We start from the raw sequence: 19,158 nt of genomic DNA on the forward strand, positions 1-19,158 counted from the left end.
CTTTGCTGAATGTTACTGCCACTGCTGCAATGAAAAGGCGATGGTGTTAAACAAATCTACCCATCTATTTTGTGTTTTACATCGACTCCATCAATTAAAAACTTCTACTTGGGCATACCGTTAATCTAATGAAAATGCACGATATATAAAAGGATAGGATTTTATTTTGGGTCACACAATGCACAGTGTTCTGGGAGCAACTAAGTTCCACTCGGTTTACCAGGTCATTGCCACTTTTCAACAGGACCTTTTTTTCCCAACTCATTGATCATATACAATTCAACCAAGGGTTTACCAAATGAACAATATCACCAATCCCACAGCAATTTCCCTCTGATGCATTGCATGCAATTGCGTAACATTGTCTTACTACTGAAATGTTTTGGTAGGTCCCTATGGGACCGTTAACTTTAAAAAAAAAAGAAAGTAGAACTCCCATTTGTTGCTAAGACAATTATGCCACAAGATTTCATGTTTTAAACAAAAACTTTACTGTACAAGAGTTAAACATCACAAAATACTACTAATTTAACACTATAATTTGGAAACACTTTTTTTTAAACTTAAAAACTCAACAGAACATGAAGATGAATAATTTAAACTCTAAATCTCAATGGAACACCTTTTGTTTGACTCTTACTTCCACCCCAAAAATTCCCAATATGTTATAGGATCTTGGTGATTTGTTCACATCTCCTGGGACCAATCCAAAGCGTACCACAGCTCTTAGGCATTCAATTTAATTTCCTTAGTTTCTCAGCAGTCTTCTGAGGTTTGAGATTTCCTGGGAATTCTCCCTGTAGCTTTGGCTAGGCAAATCCTCCAGTTCACCTTCAACACCTCATGAATCTGGACTTTCCAGCTTGAGTGTGGGCCTGCCTCAAAACAGAAACACCCTGGTTCCTGATAGCCTCTCTGCTTCTGATTTCAACTGCTTTCCAAAAGCCAACTGCTTGCCCCTGAAGCCAACTCACTGACTGTCAGCAAACACACAAAAAAAAAACTCAGGCCTCAAAAGACATCACCCTAGCAACATCTATCTCCATAGAAATGTGGTACATGTTGAATGCCCCAGATGGCAATTAATTATTTCCAACTCCCAATCTTCTTTGTTCTGGGGGGAGATCATATGAATAATTTAAAGCCCTGATGGAGGTAGCTGCAGACACACTGTCTCTACACTTCCCATTATGATCTTACTGAATAAAAATGAGCTATCCTTTCATTTGTAACAACTTCAAGTTTGTTTGTCAGCTTCTCAAACCAGGTGTTTTCATTTGTCTTGCATTGAAAAAAATTCAATTACCAAATTAAAAGTTACCTCTGGAAAATTTAATACAAACCATGAACCAGATGATTGTAATAGTCTGAATGGGAAAATACAGTTATTTATGTTGTTAGAGCCAGGTGAGGAGGGGCTCACATTCGCTCCTCTGCCCTTCCTCTTTGACTGCAGCCGGGTTTATTCCTTTTCAAACTGTGGTTGTACTTGCCATCTCAGTGAGTTTTTTACCTTTTACGTTTAACGTGATCACGCAAGTACCAATCGGACAGGTTTTCTTGAGTTTAAACAAGAGGTAAGTTTATTATACTCAACAGGTAAACCCGATCTAAAATAATAAAAAATACGCTACATATTCATGCACACATTCACATGAGGATCACAGGGTGGCGCAGTGGTTAGCACCGCAGCCTCACAGCTCCAGCGACCCGGGTTCAATTCTGTGTACTGCCTGTGTGGAGTTTGCAAGTCCTCCCTGTGTCTGTGTGGGTTTCCTCTGGGTGCTCTGGTTTCCTCCCACATGCCAAAGACTTGCAGGTTGATAGATAAATTGGCCATTATAAATTTCCCCTAGTATAGGTAGGTGGTAGGGGAATATAGGGACAGGTGGGGATGTGGTAGGAATATGGGATTAGCGTAGGATTAGTGTAAATGGGTAGTTGATGGTCGGCACAGACTCGGTGGGCCGAAGGGCCTGTTTCAGTGCTGTATCTCTAAACTAAACTAACCAAAACAAAACATACACCCAAAAAATGATAAAATGAAAAGTAGGTTTTTTTGCTAGGATTTAAGTTCAGCAGAAATAAAAGTTAAATACACAGTCTGAGGTTGGCTGATTTGGTGGTGTTCTGGCTGGAGTTGTATTCTTGAAGTCTTTGGCTGGTCAAAGTGCACTTTGTGGTTGGCCCACTTTGCTCTGGGTTTTCTTGGAGGCAGAATTGAAGGTGGCTGTCTTCCCCTGGTCTCTAGCTACAGCAGTCTGTAGATTTGGAGGGTCCAAACAGTTGCAGACCGTTTTCAAACTTGATGCTCTCTGGAGAGAGAAAGGGAGGCACACAGCCTTCTCTGCTGCTGCACACTTAGTTACTGCTTGTCTGTGTGTGCATGTATGCAACAAAAGTCCCAGTTTTACACAGCCTGTGGAGATGGTCACATGGTTTTCCCAAGCCCCTGTTTTTAATCAGGTCTAAAGTCTAAAACTCAAAACCTCTCTCAGGTGATATTGTCAGTGTTTACCCCTGGCAGAACGTAAGACGCAGGAGTAGGCCACTCAGTCCCTCGAGCCTGCTCCACCATTCAATAAGTTCATGGCTGAACTGATTACTCCACATTTCCACCTACCCCTGATAATCTTTCACCCTTTTGCTTATCAATAATCTATCTACCTCTGCTTGAAAAATATTCAAAGATTCTACTTCCACTGCATTTTGAGGAAGAGAATTCCAAAGACTCACAACCCTCAGAGAAAAAATTTCTCCTCATCTGTCTTAAATGGGTGACCCCTTATTTTTAAACAATGACCCCTAGTTCTAGATTCTCCCACAAGGAGAAACATCCTTTCCACATCCTCCTTGTCAAGACCCCTCAGGACCTTATATGTTTCAATCAAGTCACCTCTTACTCTTCTAAATTCCAGCGGATACAAGCCCAGCCTGCCCAATCTTTCCTCATCAGACAGCCCGCCCATTCCAGATATTAGTCTAGTAAACCTTCTCTCTACAGCCTCCAACGCATTTACATCCTTCCTTTAAATAAGGAGACCAGTACTGTACACGGTACTCCGGATGTGGTCTCACCAATGCCCTGTATAACTGAAGCATAACCTCCCTACTTTTGTATTCAGGTCCCAATCTATGTTATCCTGTAGCCATGTCTCTCTAATGGCTATCAGATCAAACTTATTTATTTCTATTTGCGCTCTCAGTTCATCTGTTTTGTTTTGACTACTACATGCATTTAGATACGGAGCCTTTTAGTTTTGTCCTTTTTTATTATTTTTGTAACCTCTAGCCTTATCTGTTGATTTACTCGAAGATTTGTACACTCTGTCCCTTGCTATCATGGTCTGTTTATCATTTCCCATATTAATACCTTTCTTGCCTTATTTCTATTCCTTGATTTACCATATCTTCCCAAATTTGATCCCTTGCCCCCACTATTTAGTTTAAAACCCTCTCTACTTCCTTAGTTATGTGGCTCGCTAGAACACTGGCCCCAGCATGGTTCAGGTGTAGACCGTCCCAACGGTACAGCCATCACTTTCCCTAGTACTGGTGCCAGTGCCCCACGAACCGGAATCCACTTCTATTACACCAGTCTTTGAACCACGCGTTAATTTCCCTAATCTTATTTGCCCTATGCCAATTTGCATGTGGCTCAGGTAATAATCCAGAGATTTGTGCTCTTTTCAATCTCTTTTCCAGAGATTATTACCTTTTGAGGTTCTGCGTCTTAACTTGGTGCCTAGTTCCTCATACTGACTATGCAGAACCTCTTTCCTTGTCCTGCCTATGTCATTGGTACCTACGTGGACCACGACGACTGGATCCTCCCCTTCCCACTGTAAATTCCTCTCCAGCCCAGAGCCGATGTCTCGAACCCTGGCACCGGGCAGGCAACACAGCTGTCTGGGCTCTCGCTCTCTGCTGCAGAGAACAGTGTCAATCCCCCTAACTATACTGTCCCCTACTACCGCTGCATTCCTTTATTCTCCCTCCACTTGAATGGCTTCCTGTACCATGGTCAGGTTGTTCATCCACCCTGCAGCCCCCACTCTCTTCCAAATAAGCTGAAAGAACCTTAAATCTGTTGGACAATCGCAAAGGGTGAGGCTCCTGCACTCCTGCCCTCTGGGTCCCCTTACCTACTTCAGCTACTGTCACACTCTCCTGCCCCTGACCACTGACCAAATCAGAAGACCCTATCCTAAGGGGTGTGACCACCTTCTGGTACAAAGTGTCTAGGTAACTTTCCCCATCCCTGATGTGTCACAGTGTCTGCAGCTCGGACTCCAGTTCAATGACTCTGAGCCGAAGCTCTTTGAGCTGCAAACACTTACTGCAGACGTGTTCGCCGTGGATCACACTGTCATCCAGGAGCTCCCACATGCTGCAGCCATGATACATCACCTGTCCTGCCTTCCTTAATGTGTTTTAATTAATGGCTTAATTATTTTATTTTATTTTTTTAATATATTTCATTAAGCTTACCACTAGTTCCTTTACTATTTTAAATGTTAGGATTAGAATGGACCTTAATCACTTACCAGATACTCATCAAACAGGTAGTTTCTTCTCCAAACAATCACCTACCTGCTTGCCTGTGATGTCACACTTGATTTTCTTGAATGAGCTCATTGCACTGAACAGAGGATCCTAGAGGATAGAGCAGAGGATAGACTCTCCCCTCACTCCGCTCTCTTTTTCAATGAAGCCTCTCCGCACTCTTTTCAATGAACAGTCAACCTTTCAGGTCAACCTTTATAAGGATTGAGTTCTGATGAAAGGTCACAGACCTGAAATGTTAACTCTGCTTCTGTCTCCACAGATGCTGCCTGACCTGCTGAGTATTTCCAGCACTTTCTGTTTTTATTTCAGATTTCCAGCATCTGCAATATTTTGCTTTTATATTAGGATGCTGTGGGGATTTGGGGGGCTGGGTGGTGTGACTGTGACTGATCCAATCTGAGGATGTGGTTTGGTCATTTAAATATTTTAATGAGGCTGCGTGCCTTCATTTAATAGTGATTCTATTTTTAATCACAGTCGGCCAGGTTCCTCAGGCCTCGGGAAACCAAGAAGGGCTGAATCCTGAACGCAAGTGCCTTTATAGCACGCCATGTGGGCCAGGAGGAGCAGGAGTGTTTCTTCCAGGCTCAACAAGCTACCCAGTAAACCCTGTGGCTGCGATTTATAAGTTCCACCCGCACTGCGATTGGATTCCCCGACTACTAGGCCCCCGCACCCCAATTACGATTTCTCCTACCCCCTCACTAGATCTACCTGCTGTCAGCCACGCTATAGAAACATAGAAACTCGGAGCAGGAGTAGGCCATTCAGCCCTTCGAGCCTGCTCCGCCATTCATTATGATCATGGCTGATCATCCAACTCAGTAACCTGTTCCCACTTTCCCCTCATATCCTTTGATCCCTTTCACCCCAAGAGCTATATCTAACTCCTTCTTGACAGAAACATAGAAACTCCTTCTTGATAGAAACATAGCAGCCTTGTGATGCAGTATTTCTTGCTCAACAAGCAGTCAGCCTTTTATCAAGCTGGCTATAAGCAGGAAACACATAGAAAAACTTAGTTTGGGAAAACCATGCTTCTGGGTTTTCCAACCTCAAAACAGTCTCCCCTGTTCCCTTCCTGCCAGCAAGCTAATATTCAGGCCTAAGATGCCACTTTCTAGATTTTCTAGCATGCAGCAGAGAAAGTTTGTGCTTTCAGCAACAAATAATTAACATCCTTTAGTGAAAGGACAGTTGCAAATTTTGGGTAGAGGAGCGATGAAAGTCCATCATAAATTATGTAGTGTAAATATTGAGTGGTATTTCCTTCTGTTCAAATATCCAATCATTGTTATGTATTCCTTTTTTATTTACAGTGTGTTCACAAATGGAGACCTTTTAAGTCCAGCAATCCGGCTACTGATTCCTAAGAGAATATTGGGCCAATGGGAACAGGTCCTTGCTAGCATCACGGAGAAAGTGAACCTTAGAACTGGAGCTGTAAGAAAGTAAGTTCTAAACAGAATAATGATTGAATGCACTGATGTTGAGGCTGTTAGCAGGTGGATCGTGGGTGTTTGATCAGTGATGTGAAATTTTGCTGTATTGTTTGACTGATTTAAAGAATTGGACTTCCTTGGCCTCTGTTGTTGTTAACTCAGTTGGGAAGTTGTCATAAAGCCATTTGTTTTCAACAACAATGGCTGATGAGTGCGTTGTCGATGAGGAGTGAATGTTGTGAGTGCTGTTTAGGCCAAGTGAAGAAAACAACCGGTTTAAGCATAAGGAACAGTGATTATTTTTACAAGTTGTTCTTTCTTTTGGGCCTCCTTATCTCGAGAGACAATGGATACGCGCCTGGAGGTGGTCAGTGGTTTGTGAAGCAGTGCCTGGAGTGGCTATAAAGGCCAATTCTGGAGTGACAGGCTTTTCCACAGGTGCTGCAGAGAAATTTGTTTGTCGGGGCTGTTGCACAGTTGGCTCTCCCCTTGCGCCTCTGTCTTTTTTCCTGCCAACTACTAAGTCTCTTCGACTCGCCACATTTTAGCCCCGTCTTTATGGCTGCCCGCCAGCTCTGGCGAACGCTGGCAACTGACTCCCACGACTTGTGATCAATGTCACAGGATTTCATGTCGCGTTTGCAGACGTCTTTATAGCGGAGACATGGACGGCCAGTGGGTCTGATACCAGTGGCGAGCTCGCTGTACAGTGTGTCTTTGGGGATCCTGCCATCTTCCATGCGGCTCACATGGCCAAGCCATCTCAAGCGCCGCTGACTCAGTAGTGTGAACAAGCTGGGGATGTTGGCCGCCTCGAGGACTTCTGTGTTGGAGATACGGTCCTGCCACCTGATGCCAAGTATTCTCCGGAGGCAGCGAAGATGGAATGAATTGAGACGTCGCTCTTGGCTGACATACGTTGTCCAGGCCTCGCTGCCATAGAGCAAGGTACTGAGGACACGATTCTCGGAAGACCGCCATCATTAACAACGAGCTCAGTAGACTCAATGTAGACATTGCAGCACTTCAGGAGACACGCCTCCCCGCGAGTGGATCTCTAGCAGAGCAAGACTACACCTTCTTCTGGCAAGGCAGGGATCCTGAAGAACCAAGACAGCATGGAGTGGACTTCGCCATCAGAAACTCCTTGCTCAGCATGATAGAGCCTCCCTCAAATGGCTCGGAACGCATACTGTCCATCCGACTGCTCACCACCTCTGGTCCAGTACACCTACTCAGCATCTATGCTCCAACACTCTGCTCCCCTCCTGAAGCTAAAGACCAGTTCTACGAGCAACTCCATAACATCATTAGCAGCATCCCCAACACCGAACACCTATTCCTGCTGGGGGACTTTAATGCCAGGGTTGGGGCCGACCATGACTCATGGCCCTCCTGCCTTGGGCGCTATGGCGTTGGAAGGATGAATGAGAACGGGCAGAGACTGCTTGAGTTGTGTACCTATCATAACCTCTGCATCACCAACTCGTTCTTTCACACTAAACCCTGTCACCGGGTTTCATGGAGGCACCCAAGATCGTGTCATTGGCATCAGCTAGACCTCACTGTCACAAGGCGAGCCGCCTTAAACAGTGTTCAAATCACACGCAGCTTCCACAGTGCAGACTGCGACACCGACCACTCCCTGGTGTGCAGCAAGGTTAGACTCAGACCAAAGAAGTTGCATCATTCCAAGCAGAAGGGCCACCAGCGCATCAACACTAGCAGAATTTCTCACCCACAGCTGTTACAAAAATTTCTAAATTCACTTGTAACAGCCCTTCAAAACACTCCCACAGGGGATGCTGAGACCAAGTGGGCCCACATCAGAGACGCCATCTATGAGACAGCTTTGACCACCTACGGCAAAAGTGCGAAGAGAAATGCAGACTGGTTTCAATCTCATAATGAAGAGCTGGAACCTGTCATAGCCGCTAAGCGCATTGCACTGTTGAACTACAAGAAAGCCCCCAGCGATTTAACATCCGCAGCACTTAAAGCAGCCAGAAGCACTGCACAAAGAACAGCCAGGCGCTGCGCAAACGACTACTGGCAACACCTATGCAGTCATATTCAGCTGGCCTCAGACACCGGAAACATCAGAGGAATGTATGATGGCACGAAGAGAGCTCTTGGGCCAACCATCAAGAAGATCGCCCCCCTCAAATCTAAATCAGGGGACATAATCACTGACCAACACAAACAAATGGACCGCTGGGTTGAGCACTACCTAGAACTGTACTCCAGGGAGAATGCTGTCACTGAGACTGCCCTCAATGCAGCCCAGCCTCTACCAGTCATGGATGAGCTGGACATACAGCCAACCAAATCGGAACTGAGTGATGCCATTGATTCTCTAGCCAGTGGAAAAGCCCCTGGGAAGGACAGCATTACCCCTGAAATAATCAAGAGTGCCAAGCCTGCTATACTCTCAGCACTACATGAACTGCTATGCCTGTGCTGGGACGAGGGAGCAGTACCCCAGGACATGCGCGATGCCAATATCATCACCCTCTATAAAAACAAAGGTGACCGCGGTGACTGCAACAACTACCGTGGAATCTCCCTGCTCAGCATAGTGGGGAAAGTCTTTGCTCGAGTCGCTCTGAACAGGCTCCAGAAGCTGGCCGAGCGCGTCTACCCTGAGGCACAGTGTGGCTTTCGTGCAGAGAGATCGACCGTTGACATGCTGTTCTCCCTTCGTCAGATACAGGAGAAATGCCACGAACAACAGATGCCCCTCTACATTGCTTTCATTGATCTCACCAAAGCCTTTGACCTCGTCAGCAGACGTGGTCTCTTCAGACTACTAGAAAAGATTGGATGCCCACCAAAGCTACTAAGTATCATCACCTCATTCCATGACAATATGAAAGGCACAATTCAACATGGTGGCTCCTCCTCAGAGCCCTTTCCTATCCTGAGTGGCGTGAAACAGGGCTGTGCTCTCGCACCCACATTTTTTGGGATTTTCTTCTCCCTGCTGCTTTCACATGCGTTCAAGTCCTCTGAAGAAGGAATTTTCCTCCACACAAGATCAGGGGGCAGGTTGTTCAACCTTGCCCGTCTAAGAGCGAAGTCCAAAGTACGGAAAGTCCTCATCAGGAAACTCCTCTTTGCTGACGATGCTGCTTTAACATCTCACACTGAAGAGTGCCTGCAGCGTCCCATCGATAGGTTTGCGGCTGCCTGCAATGAATTTGGTCTAACCATCAGCCTCAAGAAAACAAACATCATGGGGCAGGACGTCAGAAATGCTCCATCCATCAATATTGGCGACCACGCTCTGGAAGTGGTTCAAGAGTTCACCTACCTAGGCTCAACTATCACCAGTAACCTGTCTCTAGATGCAGAAATCAACAAGCGCATGGGAAAGGCTTCCACTGCTATGTCCAGACTGGCCAAGAGAGTGTGGGAAAATGGCGCACTGACACGGAACACAAAAGTCCGAGTGTATCAGGCCTGTGTCCTCAGTACCTACAAGTTGTATGCATCAGTATACATCACGTTTTTAAACCAAACTTAATGACTGAGGTACATTTAGTGCAAAATGAGTGGTGAGTCAGCAGCCCTTTAACATGCTTCAGGATTTTTGTTTCTATTGAAATTGGGTGTTATCACCTGTTTTACACCATCACACAAAGTCTAGATCTACCTTATTGACTTTCCTAATGGAGATAAATTTAACTTTTATTGCTGATGGAGCCAGCAGGCAGCCTGATTTACATTGAAGCCAATGGAAATGAAAATCGGGGGAGATGTGAAAGGGGTTGCCAAATGGCGAGCGCCTGTTTATCATCAGTTATACATACGAGCATATGAATTAGGAGCACAAGTAGGCCATTCGACCCCTCGAGCCTGCTCTGCCATTTAATAAGATCATGGCTGATCTGTTTGTGTCTTGAATTCCACACTCCCATCTACCCCCATTCACCTTTTGATTCCCTTGCCTAACCAGATTCTATCTGCCTCCGCCTTTAAAATTATTCAATGTCCCTGCCTCCACCACCTTGTAAGGCAGTGAGTTCCAAAGTTGTACAACCCTCAGAGAAAAAATTTCTCCTCATTTCTGTCCTAAAAGGCGACCCCTAATTTTAAAATAGTACCCCCGAGTTCTGGACTCACCCACAAGAGGAAACATCCTTTCCACATCCACCTTGTCAAGACCGTTCAGGATCTTATATACTTCAATCAAGTCTCCCCTCACTCTTCTAAACTCCAGTGAAAACAAGCCCATTCTGTCCAACCTTTCCTCATAAGACAACCTGCTCATTCCAGGTATCTGTCTAGTAAACCTCCTCTGAACCGCCTCCAACACATGTATATCCTTCCTTAAATAAGGAGACCAAAACTGCACACAGTATTCCAGATCTGGTCTCACTGATGCCTGTATAACTGAAGCATAACATCCTTTTTTTTTTTCAATTCCTCTCGTAATAAAGGATAGCATTCCATTAGCCTTCTTTATTACTTGCTGTACCTGCATACTTACTTTTTGTGACCCATGCACTAGAACACCTAGATCCTTCTGCACCCCGGCTTTCTGCAGTCGTTCTGCATTTAAGTAATACTCTGCTTTTTTTATTCTTTCTGCCAAAGTGAACAACTTCACATTTTCCCACGTTATAGTCCATCTGCCAGATTTTTGCCCACTCACTCAATCTGTCTATATTGGTATACAAGCTCTTTGTGTACTCGTCACAACATACTTTCCTACCTATCTTTGTGTCATCTGCAAATTTAGCTACCATGCCATCGCTCCCCTCATCTAAGTCATTGATATAAATTGTGTAAAAAGTTGAGGCCCCAGCACAAACCCCTGCAGGACTCCACTTGTCACATCCTGCCAATCAGAAAAAGACCCATTTTTGCATACTCTCTGTTGTCTGCCAGCCAGCCAATCTTCTATCATGCTGATGTGTTACCCCCTTCACCATGAGCTCCTACTTTGCGCAATAACCTTTTATGTGGCACCTTGTCAAATGCCTTCTGGAAATCCAAGTACAGTATATCAACAGGCTCCCCTTTATCCACAGCGCGTTACTCATAGGAACATAGGAAGATAGGAACAGGAGTAGGCCATTCAGCCCCTTGAGCCTGTCCCGCCATTCAATGAGATCATGGCTGATCTGTGGCCCAACTCCATATACCTGCCTTTGGCCCATATCCCTTAATATCTTTGCTTAACAAAAATCTTCTATCTCAGATTTAAAATCAACAACTGTTCTAGCTTCAACTGCTGTTTGTGGGAGAGAGTTCCAAACCTCTAACACCCTTTGTGTGAAGAAGTGCTTCCTAACATCGCTCCTGAACGGTCTGGTCCTAATTTTTAGACTATGCCCCCTAGTTTTAGAATCTCCAACCTGTGGAAATAGTTTATCTTTATCTAGCCTGTCTTTTCCTGTTATCTTGAAGACTTCAATCAGATCACCCCTTAACCTTCTAAATCCTAGCGAAAACAGCCCTAATTTGTGTAATCTCTCCTCGTAACTTAACCCCTGCAGTCCAGGTATCATTCTTGTAAACCTACGTTGCACTCCCTCCAAGGCCAATATATCCTTCCTAAGGTGTGTTGCCCAGAACTGCTCACAGTACTCCAAATGGGGTCTAACCAGGGTTTTGTACAGCTGCAACATAACCTCTGTGTCTTTATACTCCAATCCTCTAGATCTAAAGGCTAGCATTCCATTAGCCTTTTTGATTATTTTCTGCACTTGCTCGTGGCATTTTAAAGATCTATGCACCTGTACTCCTTCAAAGAACTCCAACAACTTGGTTAAACATGACTTCCCTTTTACAAAGCCATGCTGACTATTTCCGATTTGCCTTTAGTTTTTCTAAGTGCCCAGCTATAGCCTCCTTAATGATTTGATTCTGACACCTTCTCCACAACAGACATCAAGCTAACTGGCCTATAGTTACCTGTTTTCTCCCCCACCCCCCCACTTCTTGAATAGAGGGGTTATATTTGCTGCATTCCAGTCTGATGGAACCTTTTCAGCATACAGCGAATTTTGAAAAATTAACACCAACGCACCTACTACCTCTTTAGCCACCTCTTTTAAGACCCTAGGATGAAGCCCGTCAGTACCCACGGACTTGTCAGCCTGCAGCTCCATCAGTTTGCTCAGTACCGTTTCCCTGGTGATTGTAATTTCACCAAGTTTCTCTCTTGCTTCCACCTCCTGATTTGCAACTATTACTGGAATGTTTTTTGCGTCCTCTATAGTGAAGACAGAAGCAAAATATTTGTTCATTTCATCCGCCATTTCCTTATTATCTATTATTAACTCCCCATTCTCAATCTCTAGAGGACCAGCACTTTACTTGCTCTTTTCCTTCTTGAATACCTGTAGAAACTCTTGCTATCTGATGGTTAAAATTATCCCCAAATGAGTAGTTTTCACGAGGTGTAAAGGTGGAGTGGATTTCTATCAAACAATCTGCAATAGTAGCAACAGAATGAGTTCATTAGGTGAAAATTCAATAGCTGTCAGTGGAAATTGTGACAGCAACATGTTTCATCTTTAAATTTTGTTTTGTTACATTTGATTGACTCTAAATCAATAAAGAATATAAAGGTGCAGGGTGTGTTACCAGCTGGATTACAATGACTGGATTTTGCTTTGGTTCAAGCCCCAACTTGTGTTCCGTTGATCTGCCCTACACCTTTGTGAAATGCATTCAGTCCCAGTCCAAAAAAAAAAGGAATTGCACTTGCATTTGCAGAATAAGGAGAAAAGCTTTTCTAACCAAAAGTGGTGATTACTTATCGTGTAGGGAATGTATTACTTACTTTTCTAAACCCGACAGTGAACATTACTGTATAGCATAGGTTTTTGCTTTGGGAATACCAAGCTCATGAGATTTCTGTCTGTCGATCCTAACACTTTTTGTTTCCTTTATTTGTTGATTCGTCAGCATACAATTTATGTTGATTGATTTCCACAGCAATTGCCTTGCTTTCCTTTGTTAGTTGATGCTGTAGTTTAGAGGCTATGACAGAGGGTTTTCATGGGTCATAGAGAGATACAGCACTGCAACAATCCTCGTTATTTAAAACACATATTTACTTATTTATTCAAACTTTTGATACATGTTATGGGAGCTAGTGGAAAAATGCCTTTGGCTTCTATGTGACAGCAAAGTGCTTCAATGAAACATTTGTTTTATCTTTATTTAATGCCTCTGTAAAAGAAGAAAGACTGATTTATATAGCACCTTTCACAACTTCAGGATGGCCCAATGTGCTTTATAGCCAATGAACTACTCCTTGAAGTGTAGTCACTGTTGTAATGTAGGACATGCCGCAGCAAATTTGCACGCGGTAAGTTCCCACAAACACCAATGTGATAATGACCAGGTAATCTGTTTTTAACAATGTTGATTGAGGGACTAATATTGACTAGGACACTGGGGAAGAGCTCCCCTGTTATGTTTCGCGATTTGTACCATGGGATCTTTGACATCCACCTGAGAGGATGGACAGGGCCTTAGTTTAACGTCTCAGTTGAGAGGTGGTGCCTCCGATAATGGATCAGGACTACACTGAGATGTCAGCCTAGACTTTTGTGCTCAAGTCTCTGGAGTAGAACTTGAAACCACAACCTTCTGGCTCAGAGGCGTGACTAAGTATGAATGGCCTTGCTTGCAGGGTAACAGAGCATCATTGAATGCTTTTATATTGGTGTCAGTGGAATGTTTGCACTGCTGGTTTCTGAAACATGGGCCTTGCTCAGCCTACGGCAACCTCAGTGTAAGAAATGAAATGTTGTGAAGACTGAAGCCATTGTTTTCCGGCTCTGCCGCAAATCCCATTCCTAACCACCGATTCCACCCCACTCCCTGGCCACTATTTCAGGTTGAACCTCAACCTGAGCTACACTGAACAACCTGAGTTTGTAAGCTCAATATCCTATTGGACTAGGAAATTAAACCCTTGACCCAACATTCTTTCCATCACCAAGACTGTCTACTTCCATCTCTTCTGTCTCTGTCCTTACCTCAGTTCATCTGCTCCTGAAATCCACAAAAATGCTTTTGTTGCCTCCAGGCTTGCCTATTTCAATGCTGTCCTGTCTGGCCTTCCATCTTCCACCCTTCATAAAATTAAGTTCATTCAAACTCTGCTGCTTATATCCTAACTTGTAACAATTCCTGTTCACCCAATACCCCTGTGTTCGCTGACCTAAATTTGCTTCCTGATCCACCAACACCTTGATTTTAAAATTCTCATCCCCATGTTCAAATTCTTCCATGGCCTCCCCTCTCCCTATCTCTGTAACCTCCTCCATCCCGCAGAACTCTGCACTCCTCCAATTCTGGCTTCTTCTGCGTCCCCCACTTCCTTCATCCAACGATTGGCAATCGTGCCAACAACTGTCTAGACCCTAAACTCTGGAACTTCCTCCTCAAACCTCCACTTCTTCATCTCTATCATTGGATTCACTAAATCCAACTGCAGAATGAATTTGTAGAAAGTGTGTCTTCCTATTCTGTTCTGATGAAAGGTCATCGATCTGAAACGTTAACGCTGTTTCTGTCTCTACAGATGCTGCCTGACCTGCTGAGTATTTCCAGCATTTTCTGTCTTGTTTCAGATTTCCAGCATCTGCAGTGTTTTGTATTAGTGTTTTCCTATTGCTTGGATTCAGGGAATTTAGCAGGTTTCCACTGGGGCTGCCATCAGCTGCAAAGGACCATCACTTCAAGTAACTGGTAGTGCATACCTAACCAATATGAGAGTTGCAGATATTGGCACTTGGACCTATTTTAATTGGACCAGTAGAGTGACTGAGTTGACTCAGTGCCACCCAACAAGAATCAGTACACACAAACACCCCTTCAAGGACACCGCTAATATAATAGACAGGTGTAAGGTCCAATCAAATTTAAGAGATGCCAAAATAAGCAACCAAGTCCCAAACAAAAAGTAACATTATTATTTAATTGGCATGATTCTATCAGCATCTACAAAACATTCTATTCCCTGCCATGGTCACCTGGTCACAGAAGGAATGTTCATGGGATAAATCTATGTTTTCATGCATTTGAAAACTCGTTAAAACCGATTGCCCCTGTAATATTTAGCTGATGCCAACTATTGCCATTTAATTGAATTAATGGGAATAGATGAAAATCCTTGGTAGCAGAAGGGTGCAAATTGATTAGTAACAGCACCTTCTGGAGACTAGCAGCTGCTGACAAATGTAAAAGCAGGAGAGCTGAGTACGCAGGTCTTTTTCTTGAGACGGGAATGATAAAAGGGTAAAGTAAAAGCACCTCTTAGTCAGTTGTTTTTGAAACAGAAATGTGTGCGAACCTTGCTTGGTTGCTATTCACTGAAATAATACTGTCTTGTGAACCTGGAGTAGTGGTAAACAGAGTAGCCATTGTAGTTAACTTTCATGGCGCTTTTGCCTGCATCTTTGGAAAGGAGAGTGAGATGAATGAGCAGCCTATTAACTGGCTTCAGGCTTTCACACCCCCACCTAAACAAATACCTCAAATGATGCTCCAGTTAAGTAAAGAAATTATTGATTGGTCCCGTGTTTTAAACCCATTTGTGTTTGATTGCAGTAGTCTAATTTTACAAAAGCAAAATACTGCAGATGTTGAAAATCTGAAAAAACCCAAAATGCTGGATATTTATTTATTTAATTTATTTAGAGATACAGCACTGAAACAGGCCCTTCGGCCCACCGAGTCTGTGCCGACCATCAACCACCCATTTATACTAATCCTACTAATCCCATATTCCTACCACATCCCCACCTGTCCCTATATTCCCCTACCACCAACCTATACTAGGGGCAATTTATAATGGCCAATTTACCTATCAACCTGCAAGTCTTTGGCATGTGGGAGGAAACCGGAGCACCCGGAGAAAACCCACGCGGTCACAGGGAGAACTTGCAAACTCCGCACAGTTAGTACCCAGAATTGAACCCGGGTCGCTGGAGCTGTGAGGCTGCGGTGCTAACCACTGCGCCACTGGTCAGGTGCCATCTGTGGAGAGAGAAACCGAGTTAATGTTTCAGGTCGATGATCTTTTGTCAGAACTGGAAAAAGTTAGAGATGTAACAGGTGTAAAGCAAATACAGAGGCAGGAGAAGGGGAAAGAACAAAAGGGAAAGTCTGTGATGGCAGAAGATAGTAAATATTAAATGACAAAAGCAATGATGGTGCAAGGCAAAAAGGGATGGTAGTGGCATATGTAAAGAAATGAGGTGTAAATGGGAAAGCAGAATCATCACCAACAGCTGCTGTTCAAAAAATGGGGGCAGTGTTTATCAGCTGAAATTGTTGAACTTTGTTGAGTCCGGAAGGCTGTAAGGTGCCTAATCGAAAGACGAGGTACTGTTCCTTGAGCTTTTGTTGAGCTTCGTTGCAACAGTGTAGGAGGCCGAAAACAGGGAGGTCAGAATGGGAGTGGGCCGGAGAATTAAAATGGCAGTGACTCGAAGCTCAGGGTCATGCCTATGGACTGAATGGGGATGTTCCACAAAGCAGTCACCCATTCTACATTTGGTCTCCCCAATGTAGAGTAGATTGTATTGCGAGTATACCATATTGAAAGAAGTACATGTAATGCTTAGGGTCATTGCCTGACAAGCGGACTGTAATACCGCACCAAACAGCACGACAAAAAAAGGAAAGAAGGTACCAGCCCTTCGGTTTGCAAGCTGGAATGTCCGAACTATGTGTCCTGGCCTTTTGGAAGATCTAGCACAAATGGACGACTCTCGGAAGACCACCATCATTAACAATGAGCTCAGTAGACTCAATGTGATATTGCAGCACTTCAGGAGACATGCCTCCCTGTGAGCGGATCACTAAGGGAACAAGACTACACCTCCTACTGGTAGGGTAGGGATCCCGAAGAACCAAGACAGCATGGAGCGGGCTTTGCCATCAGAAACACTTTGCTCAGCATGATAGATCCACCTACAAATGGCTTGGAATGCATACTGTCCATTTGACTGCTCACCGCCTCTGGTCCAGTACACCTACTCAGCATCTATGCTCCAATACTCTGCTCCCCGCCTGAAGTTAAAGACCAGTTCTACGAGGAACTCCATAATATCATTAGTAGCATGCCTAATACCGACATTTGTTCCTGCTGGGGGACTTTAACACCAGGGTTAGGGCCGACCATGACTCCTGGCCCTCCTGCCTCGGGCACTATGGCATTGGAAGGATGAATGAGAATGGACAGAGACTGCTGGAGTTGTGTATCTACCCACAACCTCTGCATCACCAACTCGTTCTTTCAAACTAAACCCTGTCACCGGGTTTCTTGGAGACACCCAAGATCACATTGTTGGCACCAGCTGGACCTCATTGTCACAAGGCAAGCCTCCATAAACAGTGTTCAAATCACACGCAGCTTCCACAGTGCAGACTGCGACACCAACCACTCCCTGGTGTGCAGCAAAGTTAGACTGAAAACAAAGAAGCTACATCACTCCAAGCAGAACAGCTGCCCGGGCATCAACACTACCAGAATTTCTTACCCACAGCTGTCACAAAAGTTTCTCAATTCGCTTGAAAAAGCCCTTCAAAACACTCCTGCAGGGAATGCAGAGACTAAGTGGGCCCACATCAGAGATGCTATCTATGACTCAGAAATGACCACCTTTGGCAAAAATGAGAAGCAGAATGCAGACTGGTTTCAGTCTCACTTTGAAGAGGTGGAACCAGTCATAGCTGCCAAGCACACTGCACTTCTGAACTACAAGGAAGCCCCCAGCAATCCTTAGCACTTAAAGCTGCCAGAAGCACTGCGCAAAGAACAGCCAGGCGCTGTGCAAGCGACTACTGGCAACACCTATGCAGTCGTGGTCAGCTGGCCTCTGACACTGGAAACATCAGAGGAATGCATGATGGTATTAACAGAGCTTTTGGGCCAACCATCAAGAAGATCGCCCCCCTCAAGTCTAAATCAGGGGAAACGATCACTGACCCAAGAAAGCAAATGGACCTTTGGGTGGAGCACTACCTAGAGCTGTACTCCAGGGAAAATGATACTGATACCAGTCTCTGCCAGCCATGGACGAGCTGGATGAACAGCCAACAAAATCAGAACTCAATAACGCCTTCGATTCTCCAGCCAGCGGAAAAGCCCCTGGAAAGGACAACATTTCCCCTGAAATAATCAAGTGTGCTAAGCCTACTTTACACTCAGCACTCCATGAACTGCTTTGCCTGTGCTGGGATGAGGGAGCAGTACCACAGGACATGTGCGTTGCCAATATCACCCTCTATAAGAACAAGGGTGACCGCGGTGACTGCAACAACTACCGTGGAATCTCCCTGCTCAGCACAGTGGGGAAAGCCTTCGCTCGAGTCGTTTTAAACAGACTCCAGAAGCTGGCTGAGCGTGTCTACCCTGAGGCAAAGTGCGGCTTTCGAGCAGAGAGATCCACTTTCGATATGCTGTTCTCCCTTCGGCAGCTACAGGAGAAATGCCGCGAACAACAGATGCCCCTGTACATTGCCTTCATAGATCTCACCAAAACCTTTGACCTCATGAGCTGACGTCGTTGCTTCAGACTACTAGCAAAGATCGGATGTCCACCAAAGCTGCTAAGCATCATCACCTTGTTCCATGACAATATGAAAGGCCCAATTCAGCATAACGGTGCATCATCAGACTCCTTTCCCATCCTGAGTGGCGTGAAACAGGGCTGTGTTCTCGCACCCACACTGTTTGGGATCATCTTCTCGCTGCTGCTGTCTCATGCATTCAAGTCTTCAGAAGAAGGAATTTTCCTCCACACAAGATCAGATGGCAGGTTGTTCTCTCTTGCCCGTCTTGGAGCGAAGACCGACGTATGGAGACTCCTCATCAGGGAACTCCTCTTTGCTGACGATGCTGCATTAACATCCCACACGGAAGAGTGTCTGCAGAGACTCATCGACAGGCTTGCGGCTGCCTGCAACGAATTTGGCCTAACCATCAGTTTCAAGAAAACAAACATCATGGGGCAGGACGTCAGAAATGATCCAACCATCAATATCGGCGACCACGCTCTGGAAGTAGTTCAGGAGTTCACCTACCTAGGCTCAACCATTACCAGCAACCTGTCTCTCGATGCAGAAATCAACAAGCGCTTGGGAAAGGCGTCTGCTGCTATGTCCAGAC

General features: G+C 44.8%; 1 protein-coding gene across 4 annotated transcripts in view; it reads left to right on the forward strand.

Moving 5' to 3' along the window:
• Positions 1–19,158, forward strand: part of LOC137383724 (doublecortin domain-containing protein 2-like) — a 233,958-nt gene that overhangs the window by 44,280 nt on the left and 170,520 nt on the right. For all 4 annotated transcript variants that reach the window (XM_068056901.1, XM_068056907.1, XM_068056900.1 and 1 more), the window contains exon 4: positions 5,889–6,020. In XM_068056901.1, the coding sequence (XP_067913002.1) occupies positions 5,889–6,020 (132 nt within the window). The remainder of the gene's footprint in view (positions 1–5,888; positions 6,021–19,158) is intronic.

This window comes from Heterodontus francisci, chromosome 2 (genome assembly GCF_036365525.1).
Source record: "Heterodontus francisci isolate sHetFra1 chromosome 2, sHetFra1.hap1, whole genome shotgun sequence".
Classification (NCBI taxonomy): Eukaryota; Metazoa; Chordata; class Chondrichthyes; order Heterodontiformes; family Heterodontidae; genus Heterodontus; species Heterodontus francisci.